The sequence below is a fragment of the Polypterus senegalus genome, chromosome 5, assembly GCF_016835505.1.
Source record: "Polypterus senegalus isolate Bchr_013 chromosome 5, ASM1683550v1, whole genome shotgun sequence".
Taxonomy (NCBI): domain Eukaryota; kingdom Metazoa; phylum Chordata; class Cladistia; order Polypteriformes; family Polypteridae; genus Polypterus; species Polypterus senegalus.
The window spans coordinates 131,905,667-131,929,097 of record NC_053158.1 but is presented as its reverse complement, the minus strand read 5'-3'; the positions used below and the strand labels follow the sequence as shown (position 1 = coordinate 131,929,097).

The 23,431-nt window shown below is 37.3% G+C and overlaps 1 protein-coding gene across 2 annotated transcripts in view; it reads left to right on the top strand.

Moving 5' to 3' along the window:
* Nucleotides 1-23,431, top strand: part of LOC120529507 (coagulation factor XIII A chain-like) — a 255,609-nt gene that overhangs the window by 215,274 nt on the left and 16,904 nt on the right. For both annotated transcript variants that reach the window (XM_039753362.1, XM_039753363.1), the window contains one exon: nucleotides 22,810-22,946. In XM_039753362.1, coding sequence (XP_039609296.1) covers nucleotides 22,810-22,946 — 137 coding nt within the window. The remainder of the gene's footprint in view (nucleotides 1-22,809; nucleotides 22,947-23,431) is intronic.

Genomic DNA, 23,431 nt, shown 5'->3' with positions numbered 1-23,431 from the left:
GTGAAGGTAATAGCTCATCCACTTTACTTCTGCTTTTTATTTCTCAGTGTCAAAAAACCCAACAGCTTTCTTTACTGGCCTTATTGTGCTGTTGTAAATGTTGTATGTTTTAGAGGCAGCATATTTTTTTTTCTTTCTAGTTCAAACACTATTTTCAGTATAGCGTCATCTGACATGTTTAACAGTAGGGTGATACAAGGAAGATGTAATCTAACCTGTGACATTTCAATAGCTATTTCACAATCTGTCAATGAGTTTATAATGGAATGTTCTTACATCATCCATTATCATCTTCTTCTTCTTTCGGCTGCTCCCGTTAGGGGTCGCACAGCGGATCATCATCTTCCATATCTTTCTGTCCTCTGCATCTTGTTCTGTTACACCAATCACCTGCATGTCCTCTCTCACCACATCCATAAACCTTCGCTTAGGCCTTCCTCTTTTCCTCTTTCCTGGCAGCTCTATCCTTAGCATCCTTCTCCCAATATACCCAGCATCTCTCCTCTGCACATGTCCAAACCAATGAAATCTCCCCTCTCTAACTGTCTCCCAACCATACAACTTGAACTGACCTTCTAATGTACTCATTTCTAATCCTGTTCACCCTCATCATGCCCAATGCAAATCTTAACATCTTTAACTCTGCCACCTCCAGCTCTGTCTCCTGCTTTCTGGTCAGTGCCACCGTCTCCAATCCATATAACATAGCTGGTCTCACTACCGTCCTGTAGACCTTCCCTTTCACTCTTGCTGGTACCCGTCTGTCACAAATTACGCCTGACACTCTTCTCCACCCATTCCACCCTGCCTGCACTCTCTTTTCACCTCTCTTCCACAATCCCAATTACTCTGTACTGTTGATCCCAAGTATTTAAACTCATCCACCTTCACCAACTCTACTCCCTGCATCCTCACCACTCCACTGACCTCCCTCTCATTTACACATATGTATTCTGTCTTGTTCCTACTGACCTTCATTTCTCTCCTCTCTAGAGCATATCTCCACCTCTCCAGGGTCTCCTCAACCTGCTCCCTACTATCGCTACAGATCACAATGTCATCATAGTTCACGAGGACTCTCATCTGTCAACCTGTCCATCACCATTGCAAATAAGAAACAGCTCAGAGCCGATCCCTGATGTAATCCCACCTCCAACTTGAATGCATCCGTCACTCCTACCGCAGACCTCACCACAGTCACACTTCCCTCGTACATATCCCGTACAACTGTTACGTACTTCTCTGCCACTCCCGACTTCCTCATATAATACCACAGCTCATCTCGAGGTACCCTATCATATGCTTTCTCCAGGTCCACAAAGACGCAATGCAACTCCTTCTGGCCTTCTCTAAACTTCTCCATCAACATCCTCGGAGCAAACATCGCATCTGTGGTGCTCTTTCTTGACATGAAACCATACTGCTGCTCACTAATCATCACCTCACTTCTTAACCTAGCTTCCACTACTCTTTCCCATAACTTTATGCCGTGGCTCATCAATTTTATTCCCCTATAGTTACTGCAGTCCTGCACATCCCCCTTATTATTAAATATCGGCACCAGTACACTTCTTCTCCACTCCTCAGGCATCCTCTCACTTTCCAAGATTCCATTAAACAATCTGGTTTAAAAACTCCACTGCCATCTCTCCTAAACACCTCCATGCTTCCATAGGTATGTCATCTGAACCAACGGCCTTTCCATTTTTCATCCTCTTCACAGCTGTCCTTACTTCTGCCTTGCTAATCCGTTGCACTTCCTGATTCACTCTCTCCATATCATCCAACCTCTTCTCTCTCTTGTTCTCTTCATTCATCAGCCTCTCAAAGTACTCTTTTCATCTGCTCAACACCCTCTCCTTGCTTGTGAGTACGTTTCCATCTTTTATTACCCTAACCTGCTGCACATCTTTCCCAGCTCAGTCCCCCTGTCTAGCCAATTGGTACAGGTCCTTTTCTCATCCTTATTGTTCAACCTGTCATACAATTCATTATACGCCTTTTCTTTAGCCTTTGCCACCTCTCTCTTCACCTTGCGCCTTATCTTCTTGTACTTGTCTAATTTCTGCATCTCTCTGACTATCCCACTTCTTTGCCATCCTCTTCCTCTGTATACTCTCCTGTATTTCCTCATTCCACCTCCAGGTTTCCTTTTCCTCCTTCCTCTTTCCAGATGTCATGCCAAGCACCCTTCTTGCTGTCACCCTTACTACATCTGCTGTAGTTTCCCAGCTGTCTGATAACTCTTCACTGCCACCCAGTGCCTGTCTCACCGCCTCGCTAAACTCAACCTTGCAGTGTTTCTTTTTCAACTTCCACCATTTGATCCTTGGCTCTGTCCTCACTCTCTTCCTCTTCTTGATCTACAACATCATCCTACAGACCACCATCCTATGCTGCTTAACTACACTTTCCCCTGCCACCACTTTGCAGTCTTCAGTCTCCTTCAGATCAACGCTTCTGCATAGGATGTAATCTACCTGTTGCATCTTCCTCCACTGTTGTACATAACCCTATGCTCCTCCCTCTTCTTAAAATACATATTCACCACAGCCATGTCCATCCTTTTGGAAAAATACACTATTCCTCTGACCTTCTTCATTCCTCTCCTTGACACCATACCTACCCATCACCTCCTCATCTCCACTGTTCCCTTCACCAACATGCCCATTGAAATCCGCTCCAATCACCACTTTCTGTCCCTTGGGTACACTGTTCATCACTTCAATCAAATCACTCCAATAATCTTCTTTGTCACCCATTGCACACCCAACTTGTAGTGCATATGCACTAATAACATTCATCATCACACCTCCAATTTCCAGCTTCATAATCATTACTTTGATACTCTTTTCCATCATATCTGCTAACTTTCTCCCCTTACCAGTCATACTGCCAACATTCAAAGTTCCTACCCTCAGTTCCACTCTCTTTACTTTCCTCCTCTCCTCCTGCCTCTGGACATGTCTCCCCCCTCTTCTTTTCCTTCTTCGGCCAACAGTAGCCCAAATTCCGCCAGCACCCTGTTGGCTAACAGCATTGGTGGCGGTCATTGTTAACTCGGGGCTTGACTGATCTGGTATGGAAATTTGTATTGTTATCTACATATTGAATTTTACACCAGATGCCCTTCCTGATGTAACCCTCCCCATTTATTCGGGTTTGGGACCGGCACAAAGAAACACACTGGTTTGTGCATCCCCTAATTTACATTTTGTTTTAAATAGTGACTCAGATAACTGGTTCTTTTTATTTTAGGTATAATTTAACAGTCTTCCTGACATGTATGGCTGGGGTAACTCCAGTATCTCTTGTATTATAGCGTGTGGACCACCCTGTTCAGCAACATATGAATCCTTAAATAACCTGTGCTGTTTTAAATTAGTCACATATTCATTCTCAATTAATTCAAGTCAAGTTAAGTGGCTTTATTGTCATATCATTCATTTCCCAGGACCTCAGCGCAATATACACATAAACACAGAAAAAAAACATTTTCTATTTTCATTGTAAAATGATATTATTTAATGTTCTTAGGAGTAGCAATGTACTTTAATTTCCCATTAAAAACCAAATGCTTGTGTCAGAATTCTCCCACTATCATCTTAAATGTTCTCCTACTGTTTCCTTCAAACCTTACATGAAAAGCACTGCATTCCAATGTGATTATTTTGAATTTATGACTCTTGTCCTTTTTAAAATAACTTACACTGTTGACTTTCCACTGATAGGCATCATTATACTAATCTTATCTAATATGACAGTGGTCTCTGGATTTAATTTGTTCAGAATTGCTTTCAAAGCAGCACGGTCCATTTTTTAAAATGCTTTTTTTGATGAAGAAGCTGCTAAAAATACTGTAGCCTTAACACTAGAATTACCAGAGTCTACGAAAAAACTCGTAATTCTGTCCCACCTTAAATCGCTTCTTAAAATCGTTCACAGCTCTCCACCAGCGTCTTTTGTCATCTAAATGTGCTGATAAAAATCACGCTGCAAGCAGCCGGCTATTCCATCCCCCCACCGACTTAGAACGTGCACAAACTTCTCCCAGCTCATGCCTTGATTGATTATCTGGGAGTGAAGTGGAGTTTTAGACTGGAAATAATAGATCATTATTTGGAATACACGCATTTCACGTGTGTTCCGTTTCTACAGTAATCCGTGTAAACACATTTTTAAAACAAACGTTTTTCATATTGTAGTAGTAAATGACAAAATGTAAGCATAAACTATATAATGTATGAAGCCTGAAGTCAAAATATCACACACTTTCACAAAAGGTACAAATATAATAGAACTAGTATGCCCTGTGTTGGCTGGGATTGGCTCCAGCAGACCCCCGTGACCCTGTATTCGGATTCAGCGGGTTAGAAAATGGATGGATAGATGGATGTTTTTATTCAAAAATATAACTGCAGAAAAAAGCCACCTTAGCATGCCATATTGACAAATGCTTACTACAGCTACCACGGTAGCATAATGGTATCAACTGCAGACTAGGATCCTAAAGGTCATGAGTTCGATCCCACATGGTTCAGTTTTGAAAAGTAAACTGCTCTTATTCTTACTATTTTAGAATAAAAACATGCATTTGATTTCAGTGTGTAACAGCCAGTGTAGTTTATGATATTTCTAAAGGTTAGTTTTTTTTTTTTATTCACTTTTCATTCTCAGTCGTGTTCAGGATCCTTCCCTATCCCCCATCTGAGAATGCGGTTTTCACATAAAGATGCGCTGTAGCTCTGCAGCGTACGTGTGACTGCATTCTCGTACCAATGCTTGCGAACTGAAGTGCCTGTGTGCACTTTTCGTGGCATTACACGTCTATTTTTTTGAGCATGCCAGTGCCGCTCAAATACAGGAACATATGTTTGTGTACAAGAATAAAAAACAAGTGCACTTTTATTCTAGACTACAAGTGAAGAAAAAACAAAGCAAGTTACAGTAGGCGGTTGATACGACAGGTTGCGTGGTGCGATGCTAAGAACTGCTGATTTCCGATCCGTGCTGTATAAAATCATCACATTCAAATATTAACAATTTCCACACACCCTTCCTACATTCACGACATGTGTACTTGTTGCAGTGTACACATCTCTCTGTGCTTTGGTTCCTATTACACTGAATGAGCACCTGACATTGTACTTTCTTCCCTATATAAATAACATTCGAGTATAGCGCGTCTCCAAATAAATCACATTCGAGTATAGCGCGTCTCCAAATAAATCACATTCGAGCTATAGCGCGTCTCCAAATAAATCACATTTGAGTTATAGCGCATCTTTATGTGAAAACAAAAACCCGATCTGACGCTGTTCGTTTTCAAATAATATTGCATGTACTTAACTATTTTAGAATACAAACATACATTTGATGTCAGTCTTTTTTTTATTCAGTTCCATTCTCTCAGTCGCGTTCACGATTCAAACACCCCATTATGACAATGCTGTTTTCACATAAAGATGCGCTATAACTCAAATGTGATTTATTTGGAGACGCGCTATACTCGAATGTGATTTATTTGGAGACGGGCTATACTCGAATGTTATTTATATAGGGAAGAAAGTACAATGTCAGGTGCTCATTCAGTGTAATAGGAACCATAGCACAGAGAGATGTGTACACTGCAACAAGTACACATGTCGTGAATGTAGGAAGGGTGTGTGGAAATTGTTAATATTTGAATGGGATGATTTTATATAGCACGGATCGGAAATCAGCAGTTCTTAGCATTGCACCACGCAAGCTGTCGTATCAACCGCTTACTGTAACTTGCTTTATTTTTTCTTCACTTATAGTCTACTGTAGAATAAAAGTGGACTTGTTTTTTATTCTTGTACATTCTTGTACACCAACATATGTTCCTGTGTTTGAGCGACACGGGGATGTTCAAAAAAATAGACGTGTAATGCCACGAAAAGTGCACGCAGGCACTTCAGTTCGCAAGCATTGGTATGAGAATGCAGTCACAAGTACGCCGCAGAGCTACAGCGCATCTTTATGTGAAAACAGCATTCTCAGATGGGGGGGTAGGGAAGGATCCTGAACACGACTGAGAATGAAAAGTGAATAAAAAAAAAACCTAACCTTTACAAGTATCATAAATTACTGGCTGTTACACACTGAAATCAAATGGATGTTTTTATTCTAAAATAGTAAGAATAAGAGCAGTTTACTTCTCAAAACTGAACCATGTGGGATCAAACTCATGACCTTTTGGATACTAGTCTGCGGTTGATACCATTATGGTACCGTGGTAGCTGTAGTAAGTGCGTGTCAATATGGCATGCTAAGGTGGCTTTTTTCTGCAGTTATATTTTTGAATAAAAGCATACTTGTTCTGTTATATCTGTACCTTTTGTGAAAGTGTGTGATATTTGGACTTCAGGCTTCATACATTATATAGTTTATGCTTACATTTTGTCATTTACTACTACATTATGAAAAACGTTTCTGTTTTAAAAATGTGTTTACACGGATTACTGTAGAAACGGAACACACGTGAAATGCGTGTGTTCCAAATAATGATCTATTATTTCCATTCTAAAACTCCACTTCACTCCCAGATAATCAATCAAGGCATGAGCTGGGAGAAGTTTGTGCACGTTCTAAGTCGGTGGGTGGATGGAATAGCCGGCTGCTTGCAGCGTGATTTTTATCAGCACATTTAGATGACAAAAGACGCTGGTGGAGAGCTGTGAACGATTTTAAGAAGCGATTTAAGGTGGGACGGAATTACGAGTTTTTTCGTAGGCTCTGGTAATTCTAGTGTTAATGTTCTGGGGTGAGTCCCCAAATGCATCACAATGTAAAGTACATTATTAACTACTTCTTGTTCATTAATTAACGGCTATTTCCCAAAACATTTCTTAATTAAAGGAGTATGTAAACCTGTTTATAAATTGACAATCTAGCTGACCAGTCAATATTCACAAAAAAGCATCTTTATTCCGATTTATTTCTTTCGGGAAAGATACGAGATAATCTGTCCTCTTAAGAAGGCGTTCAGGGTTTCCCAGAGTATTCCTGCAGATACCTCTGATGATGCATTTATCTCTAGAAAAATTATTTGTTTTGATATAACTTCTGTACAGTTCTCCACTGCTAATAAAAGTGGGTTAAGGCACCATCTGCAGGATGAGTATGTGAGACATAATGATTTTAGCTCCAAGATCAGTGGGGCATGGTTGGAAATAACAATAGTGTCGTACTTGCAGGATTTAATCATAGGCAAGAAATTGTTATCTACAAAGAAATAATCAGTTCTTGAGTAGCAATGATACACTGACGAGTAGAAGGAATATGCTCTTCAGTTTGGGTTTAGAAATCTCCAGGGGTCTAATAAGTTGTGGTCAGTTACAAACTGTGTAATTGTTTTTGCAGTGTTAGATGTCATTACCCCTGTTTTAGGAGACCTATCTAAGTCTGGATTTAAAACACAATTAAAGTCCCCAGATATTATAACCTCTATTTTTTTTTGTAAAGCTGTAATGGAACATTTGGCCAGTCCAGTCTTTTTGCAGCAGGAACTGATCCTTGCTTAATAAGTGGGTCTCCTGTAAAAATACTATTTTAGCGTTTAGACCGGTTAGGTGAGAGAATACTTTTTTAATTTGTGATTCAGGCCTTTAACATTCCATCTCACAAAGCTAACTGTTCCATCTTCTAAAATTCTAAATTTTTGATGTCATTTTTTAGTCTTAACCGAAAGTGAGACAGCTTTGACCTTAATTTCTAATTTTCCCAGGGGTTATTGCCATGCAGTCTATTGTTACATTGATATTTATAATTTTAAGGATTAAAAGGATAGATTAGAGATAGCTTGCTCTCATTCTCTCACCCCCCAGCCTCCCCCCCATTTTGTCACACCACATGAGGCTGGACTCTGCTTCACAAAGTCCCAGTCCTCGGACATAACTAGAGACTGAGCACGTCCAAAACAAAACAACCCCAGCAGCCGCATATGAGGATTAAAATTGAGAGATATATTGCCAATACAGTCTAAATAGTATAAGCATAAAATATAATCTTCAACAGTGTTGAAATATTAAGATAGTAGATCCAGGGAATGGTGTTAAAAAGTTGCCCTGGATAAGCATAGTAATCCTGAATACAATAATAACAACAGCAATAAACCAAGGGTATGATGTTTAACAGTCTCCTTTAGAGTAGCAAAAAGAGAAAAAAGAAAAAAAAAAGGTTACTAATTTAATTTCTTCCACACATATGTAAACATGTATAATTATAATTAAAACAAAGTGACCGACAAGGGAAAAGGATGTATAATTACAGTACCAGTATCATTGCAAGTGGATCAGACAGCCGGTGATATCTTCTTTGTGATGCCATGACAGCGTGCGACTCACGATTGTATTTCAGGCAAGTGTCGTGATCAGCTTTCTTAACTCTTTATCTGCTTCCTCCGTAGTGGTAAAGATGTAAAGTTTGCCTTGAATATCTATGTTCAGTTTGGCAAGATACAAGAGGCTGTATCTAATAAATTTATAAAATTATAAAAAGAGGCACGTTTATCAGCTGTTGAGGGTGAGAAATCAGGGAAAATATGTATGAGGTTATTTTCAAATATAATCTCTTGTTTCTGTCTGTGAAGTGACATTACATTTAATTTAGATTGTAAATTCTCGAAGTGCACAACAAAAGCCCTAGGTTTAGAGGTGTTTGATCCCCGTATGCGGTAAGCTGCTGCTATCTCGGTATCTGATTTAAAGTCCTCTCCAATTATTTCGGAGAATAGTTCAGCGAATTTTACTGGGTTTGAACTTTCACGAATCTCAGTTAGACTTTCAATTCTAATATTATTTTCTCTGCATCCGTCTTCCAAGGCAGCAAGTCTGTATCAGAGTTTTTTGCATTTGGAATTCGCAGCTGTTGCTTTTCTATCAGCAGTGGATGCTAAATGTTCAACTGTTTCAATTTGAGTTGTGAATGTCTGCTTAACGTCTTCCAGCTGATCGGCAAGTGCTCTCAGTTTAGGCACATTTTCCTGAATGTGATCCTCGCATATCTTTAAAGGCAGTCTCAAAGCAATTATATACGTGTTCCTCCGAGTCTTTATTATCCTACCGCAGCTTCTCGCTTGTCTTGAGCATACCATTTATTTCTTTCTTTATCTCTTGCTGGAGCTCAGCAATTATTACCTTCAGTTCAGACATATCATTTCTGCTTTCGTGCACCGTAGATGATGCAGAATGCCCTATTACAGCCGATGCTCCCGGCTTGTGAGGAGTAGATGAAAGCGCGGACTTCAAGGCTTTTTCCAGTTTCAAGTGATCTTCTGGAATCAGCAAGCTATCGCGACCTGCATCACTTGCACATTTGCTTCCATTTTTGCTCTCAACTGGAGACGATGCAGCAGACCGTGGTCCCGAGAAGTCTGTGCTTTCGCCTGTCTCGGGTGGGGTAAATAAAGGATACTTTGGGATAATAAGAAATAGAAAAAATAACACCGCTGCTAATGGAGCTTCACTTCAGACGTCCATTTCCCACAAATTAGGTAATTCTTTAGTTTCTTAATTACTCACTAAGATGTGTCATTTTTGCAAAAATCATCCTGGTCTGTTACATATTAATAAACTGATTTCTAATGTTGGTAATATGTTCACCACCTTTAGGTGCATGTTTTTCTCTGTACTGCATACACTTTCGCTTGTGCTTCTAGTCTTAAAGGTACTGTGGGGAATTAAAGTCTTCATTAGCACTAAATATGGATATAGTTGGTGAGTAGGAAAGAACATGGGGTTGAGGCCAAATGAAGTTGTGCAAAACAAAACAATTTTTACTTGTCTTAAACCCAGCATACAAATTGTTTGGCATTAAGATTAAGCAAATCTTAATGATCATGTGCCCTCTAAGTCAACCAGAGGTAATGTGAAAAAACTTTACTAGCCAAGTTTTAAACACAAAACTGCACCTCTTTCAAAAGACTTCTGGATATTACCATCAAACATTCCCTGAAAAGTGTCCATAGAAAAAACACAAAAGAGCTAGAGAGCTGTATCAGTGTTTTAAACATTCAATTGTACAGTTTGAATAATTGTTAAAATCATTTTAATCTTTGCAATCAAAACTCCAAAAAAAAAAATCTTATTTTGTATGTGTTTTTAGTTTTATTTTATTTAGGAGAACAAAACACATTCAGTTCAAGATCTGGTCAGATAAGCCATACAGCCATTGTTTTCCACAAAAAAAGAAAAGAAAAACCCTTAAACAAAAAAGAAAACATGCAACTTCCATCCCCTGCCCATAATGTTAATGTATTACTACCACTTGTTGTGCAGCATTGACTTCACATTGTACATATAATGAGTATGCTGGTGTCAGAGAGTTTGGTGTTAGTGAGGGATATCTTGGTGGCCATTTTGCATTTGAGCCTCAACATTGCATCAACTTTGCTCATAATTTATATTTTACACCTAACACCACATCTTTATGATTTAGACTTGCTTGATTAGAGACAAGTTTGGTTTTGATGATTTGAAACTGAATAGATAGGTTTTGTCCTTGCTAGTATTGCAAACTTCAGTCTGTTTAGTGATTTGATACTTTAATGCTATAAGGCTATACTTAAAATGTGTTTATGGATGCAACTGTCAGGTCTAGACCCACTGGAACATGGAAATATGCAGTGGGAACCTTTCGCTGGGTAATAGTCATACTAGTAGATAAGATACTGAACACAGCCTAAAAGTATAAAAGAATTCAAGAACTCTTAGATCTCACATTTTAAAAGGCTGTTGTAATGTGATAACTAAAAAAAGATAATTTAACAGAGATGATTTACTGGAACACACACAAAATCACAAAGAACTAACAAAATTAACACAGACATGAACAAATGTGCAAGGACAACAGAAGCAATGGGACCTACTTTTTAAAGGTTACAGATATATAATTGTTTAGACAACTGACACATTCAATGATCAAGGTGATAGCTGAGATGACTTTGAAAACCAGTAGTCAGCAAACCGCTCCTTCTCACTCTAGCAAAAAATACAGAAACTTGTTTTAAAATGTTTATGAAAATGATGTACCTTTTAAGGATAATCCTTTGAATACTGAAAGCTCAGGAGGAGTGATGCCTGAACACATTTCTGGCAAACTGCCTACTGTGATAGGTCACTATATTCCTCTAGAAACTGGGCAAAAGCAATCCAGGTCTGAAGGTATTTATTCACATATTGTGTCTCAACACTAGTTCAATTTTCAGTTTGATTTATTTTTGTATAGTTCTCTTTACAGAGTAGAGGCCAGAACTCTTGATAGTAACCAGAAATGAAGCTTCGTAAAATGACAGTAGTGTGTGCCCAGAAGGCAGAACAGGCATCCAGGTCAGGACAACAGAATGTTTCATACTCAGCCATGAGGCCATAATGGAAGGACTGGAACAATGGGCTTAGCAGGAGCAAGTCATTCCCCTACATAACAGGTGGCAGTGTTCCTCATGGCTAAACTTAATAAGGACACCTGCAGTGTTGCAAGGGAAATGGAGTCTGGAAGCACAACCCTGTCAGGGCCTTTGGGAACTGCCAGAAGATGCTGCCAGCGGAGCACAGGGCTGGTTTCCACAGGACTTGGAAATTCTCTGGAAAACTGGGACAAGAGACAAGAAGCAATTCCCATGTCGAGCTTAAAAGAAAGCCTGTTGCCTTCATTTTAATGAGTCAGAGTTGGGAGGCAGTGGGTGATACTCATTCAAGGAGAGCAGGGGAGACAGAGAAGAAGGTGGGAGAGCACTTAAGAATCTTTGTATTGGCTGTGATCAGTGTTATATCAGAGTTGGGTGGACTAGAAATCCTTTATTTTGAACCCGGAGTTGTGTTGGGTCTTCTGTATCTGCAGTGCCCTGTACTGTTCACACAGTGCACAGAAGTCTTTCAGAAGTAAAAGACAGACTATGCCATAATCAATGGCAGTATTAAACCTTAGATACAACACAGTTCCAAAAGAGAGCATACCAATACATTGTGCTACCAACGGACATATACTAGATTGCTCTTATCATTAACAAACTCGTGATCAGATGAAAGTACTGCTATGTGTGGAGCATTTGGAATATAAAGCCAATTATGAGCTGCATGATCCAAAGGAGGGGGCATGGTGGCTGTTTTTGCTGCTGTTTATGGGTTTGGATGTTGTCCTCTTCCCTATATGTCTGGGGATTAAATGCTTGCCTTATGTTTGTTGGTTTTCTTCTGGCACATCAGTTTTCCTCCCTTACCCAAAGATGAATGTTGGGTTAGGTTGACTGGAGGCTCAAGAGTAAGCTCATACCCACACTCACTGATGCCAAGTCATATACTCTGGCACTGGCACCTTGTCTTGAGTTGGTTTAAGCCATGTGCTTCATATTTCTTGGATAGGGTTGCAGTGAACCAAAGACTATCTATTAGTTATTTAGTAAAACGGATGAATTGACAGAAAAAGCTTACTAAACTGTGTCTCACAAAGTATATTTTCTAAAATAAGCTACACTAAGAAAATTGTCAGGTTTAGTCTAATTAATTGTATTGTCTTCAAGTTTTTATTTCTCTAAATAATATTAAAAAGTCACCTCAAACATACCTCAAAACGTTTTGCTTGAGATGATCAGCTAAAATGAACTAAGAATAGGGTCTTTTTTTCTAGTCTTGGTTGAGTGTTGACATATTTACCGGGTTCATACAAGCAGCACAAAGTTCCTTCCAGGCACTCTTTTTGAACTTTAATTATCCGACACATCATAATTAAATTAATCCACATTAAGTTTTGAAAAGAAGAATAATCATTAAGTGAGCATGTCTAGATTACATTCATCTAATTCCAATATGAAAATATGAATAGAATAGTAGGACTAGAATATATTAACATAATGAATAAAATTAAAAAAAAAAAAATACTATCTTCAGTCTGTGGTCTGTGCCAAAATAGAAATATTTAAAAATACATTCCTGGAAAAACTGTTATTAATTTTAATTTGTTTATGATAATCCTGAAGAAATACCTCAAAATATAAAGAAATATTAAATATGGCAAAACAATTCTTGCTACTGTAATAAGGCGCTATATACGAGATTTAAAAACTTACCTTTTTAGAAAGAATTTTTATTATTGAAGTTTTTTTTAGGTCTTTTTGTTTTATTACTTTATTTGACTCTGTAGCACTTTGAGATTGTTTATATAAAGTGTAGTATAAATAATAATAATTATTATTTTTATTATTATTATTTTTATTATTATTTATTATTATTATTATATATGCGCCCGACCCAACACAGATTGGACACAGAGGCACACGAATGAAAGAAATAAACTTTTATTTTTCTTCACCTGTGGGGCACGTCTTCCCCGTAAACACCACAGGCACAACACAGTCTCAAGTGTAACACCAACACACCTAATCACACTCTTCATTCATTCTTCCACCACCACTACCACTTCTCCTCCTAGGCAACTTTGTCCTTCTACACATGACTCTGGCCCCTGAGTGATGGTCGCTGGCTCCTTTTATTGGGTACCCGGAAGTGCTCCAGGTGTTTGATGCCGACATCCATCTGCGATTCTGAGTGTGGTGAAACCAGTGCCCAAAAGGGGCCAGCAGCTCCTGCTGCAGCACCTGTGGAACCCAACAGGGCTGTACCAAACTCCAATCCCCATGAAGCCCTGGGGGAGTCTGAGGCACCACTTCAACCCAGGGAGGGTGCCATCTAGTGTCCAGGGGGAGATGTTGCGTTTCCCATGCTTGTTCCTCTAGTACATATGCTACAGGGGTGCCCCAGCCATCCATCACACTACATAGGATTCCTTTTCCCTTTTTATCCCATTCCATGGGTAAATGAGCAACTCAAGGAAAACGAAGTCAAATGTATTTCTTAACTGCAAAAACACATGATATGGTTTATGTATACTACTTTAAAAATTCAGAGTGGGTTGCAACATAGTCTGTCCTTTACAAAATCTTCATATTCTGCATAATTATTTTTAAACTACAGGGCATAGCACAATACCCACAATTTATTTTAATAATAAAAACAGTTTTCTTTCATGTTTTTCTGTAATATGTACTCCATCATATGTTCTGCAGAAGTCCATTTTAGTTCAGATTTAGACATTCTGGACATGCCCCAAGTCTGGAGGAAATAAAATCGAGGAATAACTGTTTTCTATGGTGATTTTAGTTATTATCCTATTATCAACTTTGCCCCCACCCCCAAAAAAAAGAACAAGATTGCAGTTAACATTTTCTTTAACTCCCTAATTCTCTTGACAGCAGATAATATTTTGAACAACAGTAAGTCATTATACTTTTAAATAATATGTGAATCAATGCAGAAAATAATTTATAACAGTCAAGTTAAAACAAATCTTTTGTCTTTGATGAAATAAAATAAGGCGATTTCAATGGCAAGGCCTCATTTACTTTGAGACTGAGGTTTTTTCTGTTTGGTTTTAAAGTTCTAAAGTAGTTTCTTATATAGATTAAAATGCCAGAAATAAAACAGAATTAAAGCAGGAGCCCAGCAAACTTATTTTTAAATAGCAGTAATAAATTCTTGTCAAATGTAAAGAAAAACTATGAACCATTTCACACAAAATAATTGTTTTTTTTTCTCTAGTTGTTGATAATGCAAGACATTGCTTTCTTGTTGAGTTATGATGGGCGCTTTAGGATTGTTCCAGTTAAACAAACCCAGTCAACGCGCTAACAATGTAGTTTAAGTATCAGTAAAAAGGACATCATCATTTGTACCTGCTGGGTTCTTAACCTCTAGTGCTTTGTGGAGGACCTCCTCCCAAATCACCTTTCAGTTTCTTCATCCTGGCTGCCCAACAGATGCATTATTCCCTTTCTTTCATAGAGCCTTGCTGGGCCATTTCTCTAATCTGTATTACTCTTTCCTGCCTACAGTCCCCTAGTCTTACGAGACGTCCTTAACACATTAAGTACATTCCATCACAGCTAAAGAAAATAAAAGACTAAATGATCTATATTCATTTCTAAATGAGGTATATGCTAAACCTATCTAATTTGTCCTTGAGCATGAATGGAAGTAGAGTAATCTGCTAAAGTCTCAGACATGGAAAATTCATAATTATGGAGTAAAATTAGACATCTGTGATGAATCTTGTTTCTATACCAGGTATGAATTCATTCAGCGGTAAACAACCGTTTGCTTTTTAGGCGGTTTTTCTAATAATTAGGTAACCAGCATGAAGCTGAAACAATCCACAAAATATTTACTTTTCTCTGCTGCAAGCTTTCTCTCGAATATTTACTTTAATACAGCCAATGACCTTGAAACTTTTGGAAACTGCTAAACACTCTCTGGGCATAAAGCCAATGATCTGCTTTTTAATGAATAGGCTTCCCATAACCTTCAAAAGCCATTTTTACACTTGGAATTATAAACAAGGCATTTTTCCAGATGCAGCCCAATCTAAAATAAACAGCTAGTGACCATTCTAAAATTAGGATTGATAAATATTTAGAAAACATCTCTATATATAAATAAAATCCAACGTCTGTTTGTCTGTCTGTCCACTTTTCATCACAGAACTACTTAAAGTATTTAGATCGGATTTTTTTTCTATAAATTTACTTGAACATTCCAGTTGATTTTGCGACTTCTCTCATCACGCTAAGAATCATAGTTCGCTTGCAGGAGAGATGTATTCACTCTAATCCAAAACAGTGGCTGTGGGCCAAGGGACGGGGGAAGCATGATGTCAGGAGTGGGGAGCCGGGTCCTGTTTCACTACTACATGGGCAGAGCCATAGGGAATAGCCAGAATAAGATAAAGAGAATTACAATCCAAACATGGTGTCAACAATACATATAGATTATAAAAAAGCAAGTTCACTGTGACATCTTACTGACTCCTTTTTATGTTTGCCATCCTCCAGGTCGGTCTATATAGTGCTCATTCCCAAGAGGCCCCACAAAATTAAAAAGAACTTGACAATACCATGTGGCACAAAAGCACCTTATAATGTATTTTACAGAAGTTAAGAGCCATGGTTAAAAAAAAAAAAAGAACAGTAGCAAAATTTTTTTCAAACGTGGAAAATGTGGTATACACCATTTTTAAAAGAAAAAAATGCAAGGATACATCAAAGACGAAGAAAGCAAATAGAGAGCCTTTTTCTGGTCTGAGGGTTGAAACAATTTCTAATGTGCATCTTTCCCTCACTCAGTTGTTTTCTTTTTTTCTGCTGTGCCATTAGGAGTTGCCACAGTGAATCATCATTTTCCATATCTTCCTCTCCTCTACATCTTGCTCTGTTACACCCATCACCTGCATGTCCTCTCTCACCATATCCATAAACCTTCACTTAGGCTTTCCTCTTTACCTCTTGCCTGGCAGCTCCACCCTTAGCATCCATCTCCTAATATAACCAACATCTTTCCTCTGCACAAGTCCAAACCTATGCACCTTGCATCTCTGACTTCGTCTCCCAACCTTCTAACCTGAGTTGACTCCCTAATAAACTAATTTTTTAATCTTGTCCATTCTCATCACACTCAGCTTAATATGGGGTCAAAAAACATAACATTGAACCATAAATGCAACATGTGGTGGAAGTAATGATGTCAACTCTTGTCTTACATGAAACAAGTATAAAAGCAAAAACTCATAGGAAATGTTGCACAACATTGAAAGAAAGAAAAATGCTGAAATGGTGGTGCAAATGCTTCTTCATAAAAAGGATGAAGCCGAAAAGATACAAAAAATTTACTTCTGTATACTTTCGAGATGATTTAGATCAGGGGTTCTCAACGTCTGTCCTGGGGACCCCCTGTGGCTACAGGTTTTTGTTCCAACCAGTTTCCTAATCAGTGACAACACCTTATAGCACTGATCTCAATTAATTAGCTGGTATTTTTTTTTTTTTTATTCGACATTCAACAAAGCATAGCAGCATGATTTTACATTTATAAGACATTTATAAATATTTCTGCTTTTGCTATAGATTTAAATTCTTAACTCTCTTTTGTTGATTTCATTATACTTTGCCCTTTCTCTGTGCAGTTTTTCCCCCCTTCATTGGATCATTATAATGACAACTTAAAACGAGCAGAGCAGACACCCAGGCAAACAACACTGAATAATCAAAGGCTGCAGCTACTTTAGAGTCAGACCCACTAATTAGTAAATAATGGATTCATTAAATAATTAGAACACCTAGAAAAGTAGAATGAAAATCAAGACGAAAATACTGTTAAAAAGAAAAAAATACATTATTCCTATATAACTGCTTGGTACATTTTAATATATATATATATATATATATATATATATATATATATATATATATATATTATATATATATATATATATAGCAAACTTAGTTTTCTAATTAATATATTGTTCCTTAAACACAGAACGTGGTAAATATCAGTTCACTTAATTAGCCCAGGAGTTCAATTAAAAACAGAAGCTGGTTGGAACAAAAACCTGCAGCGACAGGGGGTCCCCAAGACCGACGTTGAGAACCCCTGGCTTAGATGGTTTGAATGTTTTAGAAAAGTGAGCAAGCGATTACAGACTTTATATCTGCATCAAATAAACAAGCCGATTTTTGTATAGGAGAGAGAACAGATTGCATACTATTTTGTGCAGGTTTGCACTCAAGAAAGATGAAGAAAGTTTAAAATGAAGTGTTGACATTCTTTTTGAAATATGTAACATGCAAACGAAATATTTTTGGAACAACAAAGAAACAAGAGCAGGACAAAGCTGTAAAAAAATGTAACCTTTACTATTAGAGTTATTAGATTATGGCAAGAGTAGTTAGACAACCTTCAGAGACAAGTTGATAAAGGTTAGAAATACTACTGGATAACTCAATATGAAATTATCAGAATATATGCCAGTGTAAAATATTAGAAATCTTAATGTTTGGTGAGCTAGATTCAGTTTTGCTTGGTTCTGCAAATCTAAAGCAAACAAAACAAATTAGAACATTAGAACAATCTAGACGAGAACAGGCCATTCAGCACAACAAATCTCATCAGTCCTATCCACTTAATTCTTCCAAAAAAACATCAAGTCGAGTTTTGAAAGTCCCTAAATCTTACTGTCTTCCACACTACTAGTAGCTTATTCCAAGTGTCTATCATTCTTTGTGTAAAGAAAAACAAATGCTTGTCAAAATTTACCCTTAACAAGTTTCCAACTATGTCCCCGTGTTCTTGATGAACTCATTTTAAAATAGCAGTCTCTATCCACTATACTAAATCCATTCAGAATTTTAAACACTTCAATCATGTCACCTCTTAATCTTCTGTTGCTTAAACTGAAAAGGCTCAGCTGTTTTAATCTATCCTTGTAATTCATCCCTTGTAGCCCCGCTGCTCTTCTCTGAACCGTTTCTAGCACTGTTATGTCCTTTTTGTAGCCAGAAGACGTAAACTGAACGCAGTACTCCAGGTGAGGTCTCACCAGTGTGTTATAAAGCTTGAGCATATCTTCCTTGGACTTATATTCCACACATCGCACTATATAACCTAATATTCTGTTTGCTTTCTTAATGGCTTCTGAACACTGTCGGGAAGTCTATAGCTTAGATCCACTATGACTGCTAAACCCTTCTCATAAGGTCTACCCTCCATTTTCAGCCCGCCGATTCTAATTCTATAATTCTGGAAATCCTAATATCACAGCCCAACTCCAAAACCAGAAAAGTAAGTAAAAAGAACTTAAAATACAAATTCCAAAATAAACCCAAAGAAGAGTGGAGTCAACATAATGCAGAGGCAAATCATTGCAGCGGTCTCCCAGGTGCAACGTTATGGGGCCCTGCTTCATTAGGCTAAACATAAAAAAAGAGCATATCATAAAATAAACTGAATATTTACAACAATAAATCTACTCCATATATAATTAAAATCCTAAGCCTAAAAGTGCAACTATTTTATGTGACGTTATGTCACTTTTTTGTCACGCTTTAAATCTGGCTTATTTTAAAACCTACATATATATGTTTGACATCATTCTTTTCAGAATTTATCAAACTTTAATATGATATTATTACATTTTCAGATTCTTTTTCCGTTTTTAAATTATAAATTAAAAAATATCAAGAACTCACGTCTCACGTCAGATCAGCTGTAAATTTATGGTATTTGTAAAAGTTACCTTTTTTTCCCAGTTTTATTCTCTCAGTCACATTCACGCTCTCTCTCTTGCAAACTCACCACACCCCATCTGATTCTAACTAACAGCGGCAGTATAAATTCACACCCGATCTGACGCTGTTCGTTTTCAAATAATATTGCATTAGTGTGAGGTTTTCTGATTGGTACTATTCAGGTCATACAATTATTTCTTCAAAATGTCACATATATTTGTCTCTTATTTTTTCCCTGGTGCTGCATTGACATCATGCACCAGAAGGCGTGCACTTATTCAGTGTGGCAGGAGCATGTGGGTGGCCGGTTGCTTGTGCTACAACACACTTGACTTGGCGGCGATCATCACACATGTACTGTGCAAGGCATGCACGAGGGCCACTGAAAAAAGAAGAGTATTTATGGCTCACCTTGCAGAGTAACTTTGTAGTCGCTTCTTACAAGAAAAGGCGATGGATAAAGCAAAAGAGGATGCAACATCGAAAAGCTTCTGTTCCAAGACAACCACTTCTCCAGCCCCTTCAGTGTAATTAGAACCACAGCACAGAGAGAAGTGTGTACATTGCTGACCTCTCTGTACTATTCTTTCCTCTGCATGTCCTGGAGTACAAAAAAAACACCCCATGCACCAAAATGTGTAGACTGGGCAAGATCAGGAAAAAAAAAAAAAAATGCAGTCACTGACTACAAGCACAAGGCGGCATGCAAATGAATATGAATAATGTTGCATCCGTTCCACAATGTTTTACATAATGCACTATGCAGGCCATAAAATGAGTTATTCCAAATATATATATATATATATATATACACCTATGTCTGTTTTTTTTTTTTGTCAGTGTGGCTTTGACATCATGGATAATAAGGTGCATACTAATTTAACGTGAGCAGGAACACTCAATAAAACTGAATAAATAAATTCAAGTGACAATGAGATAGGAAGAAGGCAGATTCACCAGCATTTGTGTGTCAACTTCAGATCAGAGAATTTCCAGTTCCATTGTCCGAAAATACCACTCACATCTACAGTTATTCGCAGTTTCAGATAAAAAATAACAGCATCAGATCTGGGGCGGGGGTGAGTGTTGTATCATGATCGTGACTAAGAGAATGAAAGTTAAAAAAAACCACTAACTTTTACAAGTACTATAAATTTACACATGCAGTTACAGATAAATCAAATTCATGTTTTTATTGTATAATATTAACAAAAAGAGTATCTCTCTACTCAAAACAGTAAAGTTGTGGTGGAGCTGGTTTCAAACTGATGATCTCTGGATTATAAATCAGTAGTTCTTACCATTTCACCACAGAAGCTGTCATATTGTACTTGCACCTTTTGTGAAAGTGTTTATTTGATATTTGGCCATCAGCCTTCACACATACAGTTCATGTCTACATTTTGTCATTTATTACTAAAACATGAAAAATGTTTCTGTTTTAACGATGTGTTTACATAGATTGCTGTAAACACAGAACACACATGAAATTTACTCTATACAGGTAGCTCACTCCCAGATAATCGAGGCATGAACTGGGAGAACTTCTTGCCCATTATGCCGTGGTCGGGGGATGGGATAGCAGGCTGCCTGCTGCTTGGGCTGGATTTACGAGTTTTTTCGTAGGCTCTGGTAATTCTAGTGTTAAAAGGGGGTTTCGGAAGAGCGACCACATTTCCTTGGGGTGCGTTCAGCCTCCCTCTTCACAACGCGAGCGGCTAACTGGCCGCAACTCAGGGTTGGACGCCGAAGACACCAGGGGGTGTTAACAAATGTTCAAAATACAATTAAAAAAAAAAAAAAAAGAAGAAGAACAAAAGACACCAAACTAGGGAAGGAACTCTGGTTACTCCATATTACAAGTGAACTTCTGGTGTTGGTTTTTCCTGGTTGTGTTTTGGTTTTCTATTTTTAAGCTATTTGTTTTTTTATTTATGGATTTTTTTCAGGTTTGAAGATGAATGTTTTTAGTTGTTTACTATTATTAATGATGTTGAGTTTTAGAAAATGAGATCTGAAGTATTCCTTTGGTCCTACACGTTTCTGGTTTGAAATTAAGTATTTATGGTTTAGACTAGGGGGTTGTGCCACCCTGGCCGCCTATGGTAGTCCTACTCCCCTCGAAAACTCTCTTCACTCTCTATCAGTCCATGGGTATAATCCAATACAGTCAAAACTCTGGTCCTGAGATGTATGTATATAGCAAATGCAAAACTATTGGAATTTGTTTTCTATGCAAGATGAATGGTAATCTACTTGCTGAAGTATCGTCAGTATCTAACTTAATACACGGAAGGAAAACAACTTCTCTTATATGATCACCAGTAAAGATTTTGTCAGTAATTGAATGTTTATGCAGTTATACAGTTTCTAAGCGTGTGCCATTATATAGTTTTTATCTGTCGACTACTAACACACAATTTAACTACTGCTGTTCTTAGTGGTGCGGATGTATATAAGGTAATTTGTTTGACGTATGCATATTAAATTGGTTGTAATAACATGAAAGTATCATCATATATGACGTACAATTATGAAGAAATCTGACTGTTGCATGAAAATGTTGCACGATTTTGCTAATCTTTTTATATATTGTTTTTATGTCTCTCACTCTATTTCTATATACTGTATATTTATTTCAATATATATATATTTCTATATACTGTATATTTATTTCAATATATATCTATTTCTATATACTGTATATCTATCTATCTCTATCTATATCTATCTATCTACTGTATATCTATCTATATCTATATATCTACTGTAAATATATCTAGCTCAATCTCTGTCTCTATCTCTATCTCAATATATATGAATGAATGAGAGAGAGAGAGGGAGAGAGAGAGTAAATTTCGGTTTTGTTTCTTTTCAGTTAAATATGTATTACTTTGTTTATGAGATAATAGATTAATCCAAAGGATAATCAAGTTTTTCCTTTAGTCATTGTATTTTTCTTTATCGTTTGTACTCTTGGAAATTTATTTCTGTAAATAAACATACCATTCAAATCAAGTTTATCATCATGTGTGCAATAAAATTCTTACTTGTGTGTCTCCTCAGAACAGTTAACAAAACTACAATTAAAAAACCAGGCTGTTTATTTGGAGGACTAAGGTGATGACTATTAGTTAGTTTACCCATATTGCCTGTTGGAGGTAATAAGAGACAATAACAATCACAGTGTCAAAGTTAATTTAAGGCCAAGATATCTTTTGTGTAGAATATAGTCATTTTGTTTTCACCAAAGTTCATTAAAAAAAGTGTAAGGTTTTTATTTCATAAAGGGTACATGTGTACTTTAGTTGTGAATGTGTGCTGGTGTTGTGAAGTTCTGAGATCCTGTGTAGAGTGTGGTCTTTCTATAGTCATGTGCAGATAAGCAAGATATTTTAGAAAAGAGTTAAAATTGTAAAAGAACAACAATGACTGATTTTACATGATAAAAAGTAAAATGTAATCTGAACATCATTAACTAACTACTAAAGGCATTGCAATTACTTAATACATTATAAAACAAATATTGGCCTTTTAGTACCTGTTATTCCACAATGAGGAATTTTATTATTTAAGGTATACAGAATTCTTTAATGACACTCAGGTTAAGTAAAAAAACAAACAAACAAAAAAAAAAACTTGAATACACAAAGCTTGTTTTTTTTTTGTTGTTGCAGACAACAGGGATGCCAAGAGTGAATGAGGAAATGTCAGTAACAGTTGAATTTAAAAATCCCCTGCAGAAAAATCTGGAAAATGTCTCTCTTCGCTTAGAAGGACCTGGGCTCATGAAAACTAAAGTGAAGATGTACAGGTACAGTACAATATCTTGAAATATATATTTTTTTATTCTGATGCTTTACATATTTTTAATTTTTTTTTTATAATACCCAAATAAGTACCCAGGATACATATAGGTGACAGGTGAGAAAACTGAAAATAGGAAGCTCACACATGCAGAATTAAATCTTGGTGAAAGGCTTTAGACCTTTTCTACTAAGTGGAATGTCTCATCCACTATCTCATTGTCTACAAAATACAATGTACAAGCACCTCCAAACTCCCCTACTCTTTTAATTTCACCAAATTCTGGCTGCATTACCTTCCTGTCGTTTTGAGCCCTTGTCAAATCCTCTTACTGACTGTATAGTCAAAGGCTGTCTGGCTAAGGACATGTTTCAGTTACTTCCAGTGCAATCCTCAGGACTACATCAAAAATGTGGCACACCCTTAGAATGTCCTATATCCTTCATTGTGCTTCCTCTGGTGGCCCTGGGTCTCGAAGTCCCACATAACAGC